This window comes from Gadus morhua, chromosome 15, assembly GCF_902167405.1.
Source record: "Gadus morhua chromosome 15, gadMor3.0, whole genome shotgun sequence".
NCBI lineage: Eukaryota > Metazoa > Chordata > Actinopteri > Gadiformes > Gadidae > Gadus > Gadus morhua.
Genome location: NC_044062.1, coordinates 6,156,546 through 6,175,359, shown reverse-complemented (window position 1 = coordinate 6,175,359; position 18,814 = coordinate 6,156,546). Strand labels below are relative to the sequence as shown.

Below are 18,814 nucleotides of genomic sequence, written 5' to 3'. Positions count from 1 at the left end.
AACGCCGGGAGCCAGGGATCTCAGCACATATCACCTTAATGCTAACACCGCCGTGATTAAATACACACCATGGTGGGAATAGACTCCTCTTAAGTGCTGTGTAAGTGCATTTAGCAGAGGAAGTAAGAGAAGTCCAAATGCATTTAGTTGTTAAAAAAAAAGGAAGAGACAATGCATTTGTCTTTGGATGTAATGGTCTTCCACTTTGCACCCGTGCACTTTGTAGTCTGTGACTCGCTCTCTCGGTCATGTTTTGAAACTGTTACAGAGGACTTTTTAAAGCTAATGCTTTAAGAGAGAGGCCCGGTCACATTTTAGACCCATACCCCGCTCCAACTCCATCTGTGATGCTCCTCCATGTGGAAAAATCCAATCCGTTTTGTGATTATTGGGTCTGGGGAGGGACTGCCTCTCTGCCCGGCGCCTAACTATTCTGGGGCAGGGGACCTTGACAGCCCTGAGGTACCAGGCAGGGCATCCATTGCCACACCCCCTAGGCCTCGCCACCGGCAGGACATGGCCTGCATTAACGCTGGGGCCGATAGAATCTGAAATGCAAGCAAATAAACCAACAGTAGTGGAAAGTTCCTGGCTTTAAACCCCACTGAGAGCCAGGCTGACGTTCTTTTGAAGTGCGGTTCACCTATAATCTTCAGACTTTTCTTCAGATGGTGATGGTGACTGTTTGAGTGTTGCGGTGGTGTTGAAAAAAGATTTAAAGGCAGCTCTTTTAGCACGTTTAGGGACTCGTCTGTTAGAATAACAGTGTTTTGCGTCTTGATGGCTGTTGTGGTTGATTCGTTGTGTTGGGGTACTAATGGCAGGAAATGTGACAGACCTTAATTTTGTTTCCCCACTGCATGATGCTAATTAGTTTCACTCGTTTCATTTAAATAGGACCTTGTTTTTTATTTTATTCCTTCGCGTGTTTTCATAAGAGCAATGGAGTATTTTATGGTACAAGGACACTTTTCGGCTTATGACAACACATCACATTTGTGATAAAAAATTATAATAAAGAAAGCAAAAAGTTTGGGGAATGGGGTGATAGAGTTTGGTCTAATGAACCCTGCTACAACAACCGTTATGCTGCTGCTCTTGTATCCTTGACACTTTGTGTTTGATTTTTGTTAATAAGCTGTCCCTTTAAGTTTAGAACACATTCGTTAAATAACTACATGGTGAGAAACCGGTCCCCCCACATCAAACGCTCGGCGCAAAACGCCGCTGGAGGAACTACAGATTTACATGGCCCATATTGGCCGTGACAGCCTGAGTTATTTCTTTATTTATCTATTATTGTCTTGTCATTTCTCTAAGCCCCCTCCCAGTCCTAGAATTAGGCGGGGTCGACCAGATGCAGGTAGATGTATATTTATGAGGGGAGGGGGGGAGGGGGGGGGAGAGGGGGGAGGGGGGGTGGCGGTGAGTTCCTGAGCGAGAACAGTGCATTTTTGGAAGGTGACCTTGGAAGAGATAAGCTAAGCCAAGTGATGAAAGAGAGAGTGTATGTGTGTGTGTGTGTTTGTGTGTTCGGTGTGTGTTTGGTGTGCGAGTGTGTGTGCTAGCGCGCGCCCGCGCATGTGTGTGTGTGTGTGTCTGTGTCTGTTTCGGTGTCTGTGTGTTCGATGTGTGTGTGTGTGTGTGTGTGCGCGTTCGTCCACGCGTGCAAGTGTGTGTATGTTGGCGAGTGTGTGTATGTGGGGGGGCCTCATCGGGCTGGCTCATTAATGTGGATTTGAAGGTCAGGTAATTACAACAATAGATGTGTGGGGCTCTCTCTGTGGCGGCTGGTATTGTTGCTTTGTTATGAAGGTGACAGGGCCTGCAGAGCACAAGGGATTAATCACTATGACACCCTTGTTCCGTTGTCATCTTCACACATCCAGACGCGCCCGGGCCCGTTCTAACTCGGCCCGACCAGGCCTCCGCGATATTAATACATATAGGAATTAATCAGCGCCGCTCGTCTCATCCACGCCGCTGCTCCGACATGTGTCGTTATCCACGTGTCGACGTGTATCACGGCAGCAAGCCGTATGGCTGGCTGCATATAAAGGGGGTGGTCTCCACCAGGGGAAAGTATTCAGATTGTTTGCTATGCAATGTTTTCCCGGACGTTAAGTCGGGGTCAAGGAGTCGTTGGCGTTCCGCTATCTGTTTGCTGATAGCGTGGTAGACATGGCTCCACACGCCGTTAATAGATGATCTGATCCGGTCCGAGCCCAGGCAAACCAAATATGTACTAAGTCGTTTACATATTGTAGTGACTTGTGAGGGATTTGACCCCCCGGGGAAAGGTTCTGGGTTTGCAGCCCCCAGTCCACTTGTAAGCCCCTGTGAGCAGAAGACCTACCATTATGTGCTCATAACCCCTACCTTAATCACTCATCTGTATGCAACCTGTATGTACCTTCCCTGGAAGTGTCTTTGGGCGAAAGTGTTTCTCCATCGACTAAATAATCGGCCGATCACCAATCGGTTATCAATAGTCATTTTCAGCATCATTTTGCGGACTCTCGTTAAATGGCGTCCTGGCTTGAAGCCAAGAGTAGGAGCTACTTCAGAGTTGCTGTTGCCTGTTTTTGCCTCATATGGAAATACAAATATAGGGATCCACACGGCACCTATAGCGATCTCCTCTGGGGACTGGGTTTTATGTCCTCTGGACCTTAAGTTGCAGTTTCTAGAGAGTGGGGGGGGGGAGGGGGGGAGAGAGGCGAGGGAGGGAGGGAGGGAGGGAGGGAGAGGGAGAGGAGGGGAGGCTGTTTCTGCTGTCCTACCTCCTGGAGATTTACAGTGTGGGAGACTCGCAGGGGGGGGGGGGGGGGATAGCAGGGGAGTGTGTGTTATGACGCTGACACCAGAGTGGAGTAGCCATTGGGGAAGTCTCACCCCCTCCACCCCCCTCCACCAGCCCGCCCCCCCCCCCCCCCCCCCCCGGCCCTGTGGAACACAAGAGGCCATAAAGTACTGACCCGCCAAACAGAATTATCAGGCTGGCCAGCGTGTGTAGGGGAGGGCCGCATGCATTTTTAATGGTCCACAAATAAGAAGCAGTGTGGTCTTGGCTTCCCTCAACCAGCCCCCCTCCCCCCCCTCCTTGCCTCCCCTCCTCGTACCCCATAAACGTTGAGTTATTGAAGTTGGGCTTCTTCTATCTGTGTGTTTTTCCGCAGCCGGTGAAGTCGCTACCGTTAAGCAGGAGAATTGCATCGATTTGACGCTGAGCGGCACCAACGCCAACCCCCCCCCCCCCCCCGGTGGTTGATTTATCACTGGGATTACGCGCGTATCTATATGCACATAGTATTCTGTATACTATAGTGTATGTGCGTGTGCGTGTGTGTGCGTGTGCGTGTGTGTTTTGTGTGTAATTACCCATAATGCACTCGCTCTTTAGTCATAACCGGGGGTTACATTAAGGTTTATTGTTGAGCCAAAGAAGAGGAAGGTGTGAAGAGGAGGCTCTTCATCAGTCTCAGTCTCACTCCACACAGTTTGTCCTGTGGACACTCAAACCAAATCCTACTTGTCGAGCAAACATCAAAAAAAATTCCACATATTGTTAGCCTCATAATTGCCTTAGTCTTATTTTAAGGTTCATCTTGTATTTAGCATAAAAAAGCAGCAAATAGATGACTTCGGGAGATAGTGATAATGGAATATAAAAAGCACCCTGATTGGCTTAGGGTCTAGCCAATGAGGCACAGTGAATCAGCAGCGTTAGGCGAGTAGAGTTAGGTAAGATATCAGAATTTGGCAAAAAATAATAGTTAAGACTTTAGTCACACCTATTGGTGGGAAAATATATTGTGTATATTGTTGTATGTATAAGAGCTGTATCTGTTTGTGTGTGTCGATATATAGTAAGTGCCGGCATATCAAAACCACTCCAACAGTGTATAATGTCTCTAAACGGTAGCCCTACCGTGTGCCTTCACTTCCTGTGCAGTTAGCTTGGCCCCGGCATCCATCTGAACCCACCTTACTGAACGCCGGCGAGCTGATGTTTTAAAAGCAGCAGTGTACGGCAGTAATGAAATTTGCTGATCTAAAGTAGCTGGAGCAGCTATCGAACTCGCTATCCAAGTGCAGACTGTCGCTATCACGATTAATTTGACCGTGATATATTTACTCGGGAACACAACTAAAGTGCCCTAAGATTTCCCCCTCGACCACTGCCCTTATGTTGTAGCAGTCCCGGCCTTTGTTACTTTGAAAAATGGCAACTATTTTAAAACCGAGCGGGCAGCTCGGACCACCATTCAACACTTGTTATCGTGAGGTTTTTATTGTGCGCTCTGTGCCCCTTTCCATAGTCCACCAGTCCCGACAATACTCTTTTATTAACACCAGAGCTTAGTGAGACTCCCAGTGAAAGGTGGATGAGGTTAGGGCGAGCGTGTCACCAATGGCGCATATTAAAAGGGTGCAGGCACGCTCATGTGAGAGCAGGAGGTAGACAGTCGTCCCCCCCCCCCCCCTGCCGCCTCTCCGGGGTTGTGTGGATTCGCTCTAGTGCTCCCCCCCCCCCCCACCCCCACACACACACCTCCCGACTCCACTTCCCTCCCTCAACCATCTCACCAACCCCCATAGCACATAACACCATATACACACAGACAGATGCACACACACACACACACACACACACACACACACACACACACACACACACACACACACACACACACACACACACACACACACACACACATATACAGTCTACCACAATAGAGCATCTTCATGTTCACGTTTTGCATATATACCATAGGAGCTGAGGGAGAGAGAGCGACGGAAGCGAGAGAGAGGAGACGGAGATAGAGAGAGGGGATAAATCATTTCCAACTCGGTGTTTACGTCTGGGTCCGGCCCAGCCGTAGCGGTATGCTAATCCGCTACCAACGACCTGCCCCTGCCTCCATTATCGATATCCGCTGGCGGCGGTAAAACCCACGGCGAGGTTCTCCACCTCATGGCGTGTATTGTCTGCGGGCGTGTGTGAGGTAAACCCGGGGCGGGCGGAGGTGTGGGTGGGTGGATGGGTGGGGAGGGGGGTGCGGGCGGAGTTGAAAGGGCAGACAGGAAGTGGGTGTTCCTCCCCACAGCGACAGTGCGGGCATGTGTGAGACGGAGCAGCCAAACGGTGTGGCTCAACGCTTGCTAATGACCTGCCAGCTCTCCCTGCAGGCGGCCAGGGGACCGCTTCCGCCGAGATTTACGACCTGCTTTGTGGTTACCTCTGGGACGGCTGGCAGAGGCAGTCCTCCGCAGCCCAAAGTCACCGTCTGCGTGGAGCCAACGTCCGTCCGGCTGGCCGCCGCCTTGCCTTGTCTTTTTTTACTGCAGCATCAGATATATCTATAAAAAAACTGTGCAAAATATATGACAATAAAATAAAAAATGGTGTGTAAAGGAATAAAAGTAAATAAATAAATAAGCGCCGCTACGGCACGGGATTCCTGAGGTGTTTTGTTGCGGCTGATGTGATTGTTTTGCCCTTGAAAGAATATAAAATATATATAGTAAAACAAGCAAAATGGCTCCCTGAGGGGTGGCTGGCAGCACGCCGTGTTCCAGGATGTCTTTTATCACTCTCTCTTCCGGCGTCTCGTAGTTGACAAAGATCCCCCCCCAAAAAAAAATGGTGCTAATCAGACATTTTGAAAAGTCTACCCGTAAGCGCGAGCACTCGAGCCCCTGTGGAAGAAAAGGCAGCGATGCTCCGATAACACTAATTGCGGTCTAACGACTCTACGACGGGCCGAGAACGTGTTGATCCATTACAACACAGCCGTACGCCGCCCGGGGCGCACGCAAACAGTGGGAAGAGCTACTTTATAATTAATACAACACCATATAAAATATGCATTACAGTGTGGATGTGGTCAAATATGGATTCCTGTTTTAATTCTTTTCCCCGAGATAATTAAAGTGCTTTGCAGGCAAGTCCCGGCGCGTGAACTGTAAGCGTGCCACCAGACTAATGCTGCTAGAGATTGGATGTTGGATGGTGCGTTTCCTCTCTAGTTTGTCTCTTCCTGCTTGCTTTGGGAGATAGTGTGTGTGTGTGTGTGTGTGTGTGTGTGTGTGTGTGTGTGTGTGTGTGTGTGTGTGTGTGTGTGTGTGTGTGTGTGTGTGTGTCTGTGTGTGTGTGTGCGCACCATCCACGGAGAGACGGTAACGTCTACCCCGGTGTGGGGTTTCTGGAGGCTGGGTTTTAGCGACTCCGGAGGTAAATGATATTCCGCGCCACGCAAGCCGCAGCGTCGCTGCGTTGCACCCCCGACGATAACGTGATGAAGGATGAACGCTCTCAGAGATATCATGAAATCATCGAGCAAGCAAGTGCTCGAGGGGTTGGGCGGGCGGCGGTGGTGGGGGGGGGAAAGGGACGGTGAAGGCACGCAAAACAGCTCTGAGGAGACTCTCTCCGCTCTTAAAGCATTCCCCGCTAATACGACTTCAATGACTTCAACGCACAGAGACGGTTTCCAAGCGCACACACGTCAAGACGCAGCGCCATGTGTGAAGGAGGTGCCTCTGAAGCTTTTTGTGGTGGAGGTGGTGATGGAGGTGGCGGTGGTGACGGAGGCGGTAGAAGGATTAGAGAGCACGTCGGCAATACTCTCTCAGACCCACTGACACATTGACAACCGCACTCCGACTGACGCACACACACACACTGACACATTGACAACCGCACTCCGACTGACGCGCACACACTGACACGCACACATCAAAAACCACCGCTGAGGCAACTGCTGATAACACTCCCCCCTCCAACCCTCCAACCCTCCAGCATGACGTGGTCACATGGTTAGAGCACACACACACACACACACACACACACACACACACACACACACACACACACACACACATGCCCTCCTTACTCCCCACACAAAGGCCGGGCGTCAAGCTGATTAGCCTGCGCCTCGCCCACACCTGATTAGGTGGGGGGCTAATGACGCGGCCCCCTCAGGTATCTACAGAGTGCCAGATAATTAAACCCCAGCGCCTTCCAGTGGCGCGGCGACGGAGGGAAAGCGGGAGGCCGCTCGCCGAGCCTCCAGCGCGGGTAGTGGAGGCCGCCTCAACGCCGCTGCCCCACCTTGGAGGTTGCAGCTGGTTGAGTCACCACAATGAGCCCTGCCCCTCCACACAGCCCCCGTGGCAGACTCTCTAGTCTCACAGCGAGCGCGAGAGCAGGCTTCGCTTTCAAACGTGGTGTTGTCAGCGGCTCGTTTATTGAAACAGAAAAAGAGCAGTGTGCTTTTTTTGGGTGTTTGCAGGAGAGTGTGCTTTTCCGTTTTGCTACATTTATTCACTTTTAAAAATAATGAGCACCGCGTCTCACGACCCAGAGATAGCAGACTCTTCCAGGGCTGCTCGCGTTGTCTTTTTCCCTGTGCCCTGCCTGCACCGCCGCCGACGGAGATGGCTGACAGATTGCAAACGCTGAGCAAACCGCGGCTTGAAAAGCGCAAACAACTCATTCATCCCCAGGAAAAACCTGGAAAGGTGCTATTGTAAACACGCCGGTGAAGTGAGCACTCTTGTTTGTGCCGGGGCCCCTTTGTCTGCACGTGCCGGGGCCCGCCACGCGCGTTAAAAGCCCTCGATGAAACGCGACATTCCGCCGTTGAAGCGGCGTCCCCTTGTGTGGCGGCGGGCGCCCACTCTCGTGCGTGCCGTTCCGTGACAACAGAGTGGCTGCGGCGGGGCTAATGGGGCCAGGGATGAGACGGAAGGAAGTGGCCGCCTCGTGAAGCTACTTCTGAAAACTCGAATCAGAAGGAATGAGGCATCTACCTAATTGGCACTTTTTTTTTTTTTTTTTTGCGTACTTTTTTTTTAACCACACGTTGAATAATTGTTGGCATGGCTCGCGCACATGTGAAGACCTATGCAAAGGCGCACAGACGCATGTACGCAGGCACGCGCACACACACACACACACATGCACAAACGACTGTAGATACGCACCACAGACACACGCATGTGCACTTACACACACTTACACAAACACACACACACACACACACACACACACACACACACACACACACACACACACACACACACACACACACACACACACACACACACACACACACACACAGAGCCACACACACACACTGGGTCTCCTTCGGCCCTGATTTGGCGTCCTCCCGGGAATCAAGTGTGGATGAATAGCGTTGGCTGATAACGCCGTGGTCGGTGGCGTTGAAACATCATTAAAGGCACCGTGCGGCTCTCTCCCCCCTTCCTCCATCGATTGCGTCGACTGTCTTCAAACCCGTCTGAAAGTGTTCCGAACAACAGGACGTATGTGAACGCCCTCTAAGCCTCTCTCGCTGCGTCTTCCGAAGCAGTCGGGTCTCGAACTGACGTCGTTTTCGACTCGGCTCTTGATGATAATCCCTGCGTTTTTTTCCGTGCTCCACGTGGAACTCCAAATAGATTCCACGTGGTGGTGGTGAAAAGAATAAATAGTAAAGGAGCACGAGTTGAAAGGATGAAGCAAATTCAGGCTATAATCTCTGGGTTTGTCAGACTTAATTGTCCCCTACAGCCCGCTGCAGATAAAAACAGTACGTCCTGTTCTAGTTTTATTTTTTTTTGCTTTAAGAAAAATAAAAGATCCTATTTGTCACGCAGGTGACTTTGCCTTTGGTGACTTCGGAACATCGTTATTTAATGCCCTCGCCTCAATCTCCCATTCGGGCTGCATGCCGTTTTATAATGCGGCACGCTTCGTCTGGGCCTGGGATGAGGCGCTGGGTTTTATCTGCTACATATTTTGTGTGCTTGCGAGTGTCTAAGACTCAACGACACTTTAATTGTTTTTAATGGGCCGCCTGTTTTACACTGAGCCACTGCCAAGACAGAGAACTGCCAGGTCAGAATAACTGACGCAGGAATTACTAACTCCGCCATAACTACTTCCAATTAAATTAGAAACATTCACTTCAAAATGTCGCCCCTGAACTCAACCCACAGATAGTCAGTCATTTAGAATGCGTATGCATTAAACTTGCGACTTCTGACAAACACCACAGTGCTACAGAAAATGTCATGAGGAAACACACACACACACACACACACACACACACACACACACACACACACACACACACACACACACACACACACACACACACACACACACACACACACACACGCTGCAATTAGTTTTCCCTGGTTATCTATTAATTGGGACTTTCTGAGTGTATATATTTATTCTTTCCCCTGACTGCATATTCTTTGTTTCTTTTCTCCCATCATTCTGTATTTGTACATAACAATCTAACGTGTATTTTTCCTTTTATTTTCAGCCAACTCCAGTCTACTCGGAGGGGGAGGTGGTGAGTGGATTCTACTTTCTATTCCTGGATAATAACGCAATAACGTGTTCATTCCAACAGCATTAAAGCTATAAAACACACACATCATCACATGTTGTCCAATGGTGGACCTGCGTTGCATTATGGGTAAACGACCACTACCGTTTTCCCTCCCCCCTTACCCATCGTCATCGCTTAAATGGGACACGGACGGTGGGGCCTTCACGGACGGCGATTGCCTCGTCGCGACCTTGCATTGTGCGCCGTTCCAAGATATGGTCATTACTTTGCCGGTCTGCCAGGGAGCGTTATTATCAAAGTGTCTGGGGTAAACCTGAGGCAGCCGACCGCGGCGCAGGCCTAATGGCCAGGGGAACCCCTGCTAGAATGCCCCGGCTCCGGAATCTGTCTCTCACAGGGACAGGGTTGAAGTAATCATTCTGCAGAACAGCGGAAGTCCACTTTAGTGGTGGGGTGCTCTCGTTTCAGACTCCAGCGTGTGTGTGGGAGTGTGGGTGTGTGGTTGGGTGTGTCTGTGTGTGTACGTGTGTGTGTGTGTGGGGTCGTGGGAGTGGGCATGTGTGTGCACATACGTTCATGTATAGTTGATGATGAGATGGGCAAATTATGTCATGGTTAACCACATCTTTCCAGTCGGTATTGGTTTGAATGTGCAGAGAAAAACTTTGCAATGCATTTTTCAGAAGAAAAACGAGTATCCACGAAAATAGAACACATTAATAATGTATTCTATGTAAATATCTGCTTCAAAATGATTACTTTTGGCTATTAGCTTTGATTTCAGTTGCCATTTCTTGCAATGTTAATGATTATGCATTTATACCGCAACATTTCCCTTACCTCCTTTCGCTATTTCTTTCTCTACTTCTTTTTCGTTGCATCAAAATAAACGATCATGCATTTATACCATGATCAGAATGGATTTATTTTCCTTCTTTCCTTCCTGTCTTGAATTATTTATTTATGTTGCAACACCTCCGAGGACATTCATTACACTCATTTATTCAGTTGGAAACCAAACAGGTACGAAACATTAAAAAACCCTGTTGTGAACCAAGTGTAACAAAGAGCCCACTACAAAGAGACTCTAGAGCGTCTACACACAAGTTGTCCCCCCTCCCCCCCCCCTCCAGCGCTATTCAAATCCAATCATGCTCGCCAAAGTGGCCGTTGAGCTACGCTACGGGCGGCCTTACCGTCGAAGAGGGCTGGAATGTCAGCGAGGCGTCGAGATGCTTATCGCTGACATGGAGAGGCCCTCCAAGCACTAATCACAGGCCCCCATGGAACCTGTCTGATTGAGGTCAGGGGACGGTATCGTGCGCCGGCGAGTGTGCGAGTTGCCTGGAGCCCCTCAGCGCAGAGTACCTGCCCGTGATGTCGTCGTGATGTATATAACGTCGCCGCGCTGTCCCCCCCTCGCCCCCTCGCCTGAGTGGCGTCTCTCAGCGTCCGCTCGCCCTCTTATTGTTGATTTGCCGCACACACAGAAACACAAGAAGCAATTTTCGCAGCCATTATGTTTTCATGATTGTTATTTTGTGTTAAATTGCCTTTCTTACAGCTGTCTGAAAGCGCCCCACCCCAATTGATGATTACAGCATGCTGGGGATACACATGCACACACACAGACGCCGACGCGCACATACACACACACACACACACACACACACACACACACACACACACACACACAAGGTGACACAAACAAACACACTAAATATATTCATACCGCACATTGTTAAATACTTGATTCTGATTGGTCAATAACAATCCATGGGCGTGCATTATTTTTCAATATCGTGACGCCTCTGCCTTTATAACTATCATTCAAATCAACATGCTGCAAATTCAATATAGAAAACAGTTTTTTTCCCTCGACTCGGGCTGCGGTAAGCAGCCTCGTCTCCACCCCACCGCCCGACGTACATTGTTTTCCAATAACGGTGACTCCCGGTCGTAGTGTATTCATACACATACCCCCTGAGCTGCCACCCTCTCCTGATAGAGCTCACGGAACTCGCACTGAATCACCCTGCAGACCCCCCCTCCCCCGAAAATCGGAACAACAGGGGCCAAACTGTCCCTTTAATCGGCCCGCAAGTGGCCATCGGGCCTCTCCATCTGTCTGGCGTCCTTATCACCCCTGGAAGGTGGCTGCTCAAGCTGCCGTCGCTGCGCCCGCCCCTGCCTCCTCCCCGACCTCAGCCTATCTCCCGTCGGCGGGCGTGGGAGGACGTGCTGCCTGCCTAGGTGGTGGTGGTGGTGGTGGTGGTGGTGGCGGCAGGGATGGATGTGGAGAAGGGGAGATCTGCATCTCGGACCGGGCCCCTCTCCCTTATCGCACAGCTGTCCCGGCAGGGCCCGCCGAAGGAGGGCAGCTCCGCCGGCAGCGCCATCCATCATGCCGGCCTCACACACCTGAGCCATGCTCTCTTTTCCAGCGTCTTCACGGCGCTGGAGGTGGGCACCTCGCCAGGCTCTCTGTTCCCCTCACACGGGCTGTTTCCAAAGTGTTGCCACCAGAACCTCCACCACTAGCACCTCCACCACCACCACCACCACCTCCGTCTCCACCACCTCCACCACCACATGCCCCTAGCAGCAGCCCCAGGTGTATTTTCTCAATTTGTTTTTTTGACTTGAAAGTAGAGCTTTCTAGTTCGGGGGGGGATATCTTGAGGATTGAAGTTCCACCTCCCGATGTAGCGTACTGCAAGTCATTAGTCTGGCTGGGGGTGGAGCTTTTGTGCCCTGTGGAAGTGTAGGAAACAGAGAATAAGTTATATATGTGTTTGTTTGTTTGTGTGTCTGCGTGTGTGAGCAAACACACACACACGCACGCACGCACGCACACACACACACACACACACACACACACACACACACACACACACACACACACACACACACACACACACACACACACACACTCCCAGTGTGCCCTGTTCTGCACTGAAAGAAAGTTTTCCAAGCGGATCACACAATCACAACAATGTGTTTAGGCAATAAGAGTAAGGACGGAACTCGACAGCCATATTGTGCACCGTAATTTGGCCCTCCTGGAAGGCCAATCTAATTTGCTTCACGTCCAAGTGGAGCTCATCCCAAACAGCCTGCTGCCTTCCCTGACTGGTGTGTTGTCTGTTGTGTACACACAGCGGGCTTAGGCGGAATAGCCCCTGTCATCGACAGGCCCCTGCTGGAGCCCACAAGGACACTGTGGGCCAATCACAAAGGGCCTTGATGAATACACCTCTCTCAACGAGGCCTCTGTGAATACACATAATTATGAAGTGGTTGTGGCCATCCTGTGGTGGGTGTGTGTGTGTGGGGGCGGGATTGTGTGTGTGTGTGTGTGTGTGTGTGTGCGTCACAGCATGCCTTCGCACTCGGAAGTGCAGGCATTAATGTAAATGTTAAGCGTCTCTCTTCGTCTCAACCCCTGCCACCTCTCTCCCTCTAACCTCTATACATAGTCGCAAACTGCCTCCTATCTCTGTGGCAGCTGCAGCTATCCATCGCTTGCCTGTCTGTCCCTGGCCCCAGACGTAAGTCGCGTCCTGATACTTTGTGTTCCCAGAGAGAGAGAGCATGGAGACAGGGAACCCTCCCCCCCTTCAGCCAGACTTTGATGCACTGCCTCCATCCAGGGAGAATCGGCCCATTAGCATGCTAACCGCCGCAGTTTGGGCATTTAGCAGGCCGACTTTAGCTTCAGTGACCACCCAAACAAATTGCTCCTCCTAGGGTCAAACATCTTGTTCCTACCTTCGAGTCAAACGGAAGAGGTGACTCAGAGCTACCGTCTATGCTGGTGGTTGGGGACGGTGTGTGCATACGCTACCAGCCCGCTAATTCACAGAGGGCAAGCTGGGGCCCGTGGCTGGGGCGATGGGAACCCACACGCAGCGTTGTGCATTGCTCCCCTAATAGGCTCGTCTAGGCTGCTGCCTGTGTTGCCGGGTTGCCTAAACAGTGAAGTCAAGTGGGAACACATTATATATATATACAGAAGGGGAGTTTTTTTTAATAGATCGCTTGAGGCAATTATTCCACACACATACCTTGCCGACGTGTGTGTGTTTGTGTGTGTGTTTGTGTGTGTGGTACTTTTATAACTATGAATCGGAAAGACAGTAGTTTGAGAATGTGTTCTCATGAGGGGAAATTACCAAAGCTTAAGAATTATAAAACATTTTCTCTGTGCGTGGATCACAGGGGCAAAAAAGCTTTAATGACACCAAAAAAGAGACAAAAAAGGCTTTTAATTTAGTTTGGCATGTGTTGGCATATTTTCCAGACAGGGCAGGGAATGTTGAACGCGTGGCGGTTTAAAGCGGTCCCGATAATCCTTTATCAGGAATCCTAAGTGTTTCCCCCTGCTTATCGCCAAAGACCATTTGTCATGCAAAGTGCTCTGTTTCACTTTCCCCCTCACCTCCGCGTGATCCATGACCCTCCGCCAAAGCCCTGCCCCCGCCTTGTTTATGAAAGAGATTGCGGTGGCATGCCAGCGCGCGGTGCATTGTGGGAAATACGAGGACCACGGCCCCCGAGATAAGGCGATGCAGTGTCAGCGCCGCTGCGAGATCCCTTATGTTCCTGTCAGTGTCCCCAAATCAGCATCAGCAAAACCCCAACCCCCCCACCAACCCCGCCCCCCTCCTCCCACCCCTCCAGGTGATGAATAGGTCTGGAGTTGACTTACTACGCTCATAACTCAAAGGTGCGTCCGGGCCTCCACTGATGGCGTGCCATTCACAGATGGCAGAAGCCGCCATTAGCATAACTCATTTGAGATATGAGCCAACAGCAGTGGGCTGTTGCCTTAATAGCAGTGGAAAATGATGAGTGAAATCGGCGGGTTCCGCTCCAGTCCGTGTGGTCCAAGGAGGATGGGGGGGGGGGGGGGGGGGGGGGGGCGGGAAGACTGTCGTTGTCTTCCCGTGAAAGAGTCACCCGCAGATTCCCCTCTCTCTCTCTGGACCACTGTCTTGCGTTTTCTTCGCCTTTTATGTTGCAAATCTTTTTCGAGGTTGATTTGAGAGCGTTTGAAAGGACTCCATTGATGAGACAGCCGTCCTCTTCATCGTCGCCCTCCCCTCGCTCCTCTTCCTCCTTGTCCTCCTCCCATCCACCCCTCCCCTTCTCTCCTGCGCTTGCCTCTCCTCGTCCTCTTCCTCCTCCGTCCTCTCTTCATCCTCTCGCCTTCCTCCACTCGTCTTTTCATCGTCCTCCTCTTCTCTGGGCTGAGCTCAGCTGTATTTATGAATCCATATATACAGTATATCTTTGCATTTATTTATTTCTTTATTTATGGACTAATAATGCCTTTGGTCGTTTCTGTCATTCGCTCTTTTCATTACATTGAATTTGAGTTGACCAACGCAAACCTACATTAACTTGCGGTTTATGGCTGTTAAATAAAAAGTGACTGGCCAAACTTATAAAAATATAAATGAATTGCCTGGTCATGGGAAACACGAAAAGTAATGTGGCTAATGTATTTTTAATGAACAGTGTTTGAAGGCCTGCGTTGCACATATGTGTCTTCAATTATGCAGTGGAAGCAGTGCTGCACGGGGCCATTCTGAGGTTCCTGCCACCAAAAGCCCCATAAGCATGGGTCTTCTACTACAGTCTCATACTGAACTACCATAGGAATTCATTAGACACATGTATTCAATTTATTTGTATTTGTACAGCCCTTAATCACAGGTACAGCCTCAAAGGGCTTACCAGGCCATATATTTATGACTACCCCCTGACCCTAGCCATAAATGTCATAAATACCCCCTTAATTAGCAAAAAAAAAAACTTAATTAGCAAGGAAGAAATCTTGAGAAGGAACGCAGGGTGGGGGATCCCTCCTACCAGGGATGATCAGGAGTGCACTATTTGTTTTCAGCTGTATACCCCAATGCACGCTTAGCAAGCCCCTCCCCTTTAACTCATCAAGCTGTGGTCAGCTCTTTCGATCTCTGACAGTAGTTTGTCAGCGTTCGCGGCACGATTAGCGTTCGCGTCTAAATCCAGGCGTCGCCTGACATTCTCAGATGAGAGAAAGTGCTGCTATTACTCAATCGAGGGATATTCAGGGTATGGTGATGCATGGAGATGCCTCGAATGGTATTGTAGGAAATAAAGCATGAAATGCAAGCCGTGGCGAAGGCCTTTAATCCTCAGAGGGGCGGCGCAGACTGAAGCGTCCGCCACGGCCCCATGTCTTGGAGGACGTTGTGGAGAGCTGAGTTGTGGACAAGGTCACCGCCGCAGCGTGCGTCTGTGATGCCTCTAATAATAATGAGGGACTTTACTTTTTCAAAGTGTCAAAGCTCACTTTGACGCCATCTCGTTCTCGCTGCTACACACACTATGGAGCAGCCTGAGTGATCCCCCTCTCTGTCAGACACACACACACAGAACACACACATGTGCATGCACGTATGCACACACACACACACACACACACACACACACACACACACACACACACACACACACACACACACACACACACACACACACACACACACACACACACACACACACACACAGACACACATGTGCATGCAGGCACGCACACACACAAACACACACACACACACACGCACATGCACAAAATATCCAACCCCCGCTCCACCTCCTCCTCTTCCTCCACCAATCACAGATGATGGATGGACTAATTGATGTGGAATGATTGGCTCATTCGTTTTAGGCTCGTAGCGGTGAGCCCCCACATTTAGATTAGCGCTGCGTCGTGCCGGAGCGGCCGGTGAAGGGCGAACGGTTCGAGGAGTCAATGAGACGGGAGTAGAAGAGGAAGGACGGAGTGAGGGGCGGGGCAGGGGAGGAGGAGGGGGTGGGGGGCGGGGTCAAACCAGGGAAGGGGAGGAGCCGAGTTGGTCGGTCGAGTGGAGGATTGTGGGCGGAGCCAAACTTGTTGGATAAGGAGGGGGCGGGGCCAAGGAGGGCACAGGGGTGGAGGAAGGCGGGGCTGGCGCAAGGTGGGCTAACGTGAGCGAGACCTGCTAGGTACGTCATCCGCCTACGTCAAAGGAAAAGCAGCGTGTGTGTGTGGTATTTTAGAGGGAGAGAAACACAGGGGGGGGCACATTGCTGTCATGTGTCCCTCTCTCGCCAGGCCTATGAATCATTCATCACTGTCCCCATGTTTAAATCAGGTCGCTGCCCGCGGCTGCTGTGTCATTAGCCGGTCGATGGCGGGGTTTGATCTCAGGCGAGCAGGCCCTTCTTTCTAGAGCAGCACACACTAGCACGAGCGCACACACACACACACACACACACACACACACACACACACACACACACACACACACACACACACACACACACACACGCACATGCGTACACGCACACACACACACACACGCATGCGTACACACACGCGCGCGCACACACGCGTTCTGTCAACTCTGTGAGGGCACGGCGATGGCGTCTGTGTGTGTCACAACAGGCTTTGAGCTCGACGCCAAATCGCTCGGATAGCGACGCTCGCGTGAACCCATCGCAGATCTCCCATGATGCATCGGTGAGCGTACGGCGGCAGACGGACATCCATCAAAGCGTCCCGTGGTGTCATGTTTTACTAGCATGTAGAACATATGCCTCACACACACAGACACACACACACACACACACACACACACACACACACACACACACACACACACACACACACACACACACACACACACACACACACACACACACACACACCGCAGGATCGGCCATCGTATATATTAACAGAATTATCTCTGAGGATTTCCTACTTGAATCAGGGCAAGAAAAACATTGACCGAACGATTATTGACGCCTTCCTCTTTTACATGCAGGTCTTGCTGCCAAATCTCTTCATGAATTGCATGTTTTCACTTTAGACTTTGTCCTTGAATGCACATCAAGGGCGTTGGACGTAGAGCCAGCCACTTGATCAGATACGCTAGCAAACATAGATTTAAGCATCATGGGTGCTGCCGAATGGATAATGAACACACAGTGTGCGGCTCTGGGTTCTCCTACCCCCGGGCTGCTGCTACTGGAACCACTACAGCTGCTTCTGTCTCACTGGATGACCCCCGGAGCCTCCCCCCTCTTTATCTCTCTCTAGCACTCTCTCTAGCGCTCTCTCTCTCTAGCGCTCTCTCTCTCTCTCTCTCTCTCTCTCTCTCTCTCTCTCTCTCTCTCTCTCTCTCTCTCTCTCTCTCTCTCTCTCTCTCTCTCTCTCTCTCTCTCTCTCTCTCTCTCTCTCTCTCTCTCTAGCACTTTCTCTCTCTCTCTCTCTCTAGCCCTCTCTCTCTAGCACTCTCTCTCTCTAGCACTCTCTCTCTCTAGCACTCTCTCTAGCTCTCTCTCTTTCCCTTCAATCTCTCTAGCACTCTCTCTCTACCTAGTTCTCTTTTTCTCTCTCTAGCTTTCACTCTCTCTCTCTCTGTCGCTCTCTCTCTGTCTCATTCTGTCTGTCTCTCTCTTTTAGTCGCCCTCTCTAGTTTTCTCTCTTTCAATATCTCTCTGTAAATTCTCTCTGTCTAGCTTGCTCTCTCTCTATTTCACTCTCTATCATGATCTCTCTCTAGCTCTCTCTCTCTCCCTTTAACACGCTCTGTTGCTCTCTCTCTGGCTCCCTCTCTCTCCCTCTATTTATTGGTCTGTCTCTTAATCTTGCTCTCTCTAACTCTCTCTGTCTATGCGCCTGTCTCTCCCTCTATTGCTTTATCTCATGTGCTCTCTCTGTCTATGTCTATATATATATATATATATATATATAAACATATATACATATATACACACAGTCACACATCAAAGGGGTCTTGCGGTGCGTGAAGGGAGCTGTTACGCCAACATTGGACGTTCCAGAGTACAGAACACATCCAGTGTATTTAAATGTGTGTGTGTGTGTCTCCTCTTGTTCACTGGGAAACAGGGGTCCCACATGTTGTGATCATTCTAACATTCCCTGTGCCTTTTTTGGGGCAACAAAGGACGGCATGCCTCTAGAATTTTCCACCCCCGCGGGGTCTAAACAGTAGGCAAGGAAATGTCAATTCAGTTCTCCCCCACAATGCATCACCCGTGCGTTCGCTGCTGCCCCACCTCTTCCCCAATTCCCCCCCGCCCCCCCCCGTCCCCCTAATGTCTTTCTGGGTCACTTGTTAAAACCGTAGCGCACTCAAAGCCTTGCCAAAGTCCGTGTCAGAGCCCATTTACCTCCCGCAAAGGGTTAAGTTTACAGTTTTGCCTTTTTTGTGTCTCCGTGCGGGGGGGGGGGGGGGGGGGGGGGGGGGGATGAGGGTGATACTCGTCGTCTCATTCTGTTGTGTTCAATTTACATATGTCTGTGAAACGGAGCAGACTCATTAAAGTGTTTTTAATTGTTGGCAGCTTCCTTCACTGCGTGTGTGTGTGTGTGTTAGTGA

The 18,814-nt window shown here is 50.5% G+C and overlaps 1 protein-coding gene across 1 annotated transcript in view; it reads left to right on the top strand.

Moving 5' to 3' along the window:
• The window catches only part of macrod2 (mono-ADP ribosylhydrolase 2), a gene marked incomplete in the record, with an annotated part of 416,799 nt that overhangs the window by 108,794 nt on the left and 289,191 nt on the right, over window positions 1–18,814 (top strand). The window contains 1 exon segment of the mRNA XM_030378886.1: window positions 9,345–9,374. Coding sequence (XP_030234746.1) covers window positions 9,345–9,374 — 30 coding nt within the window.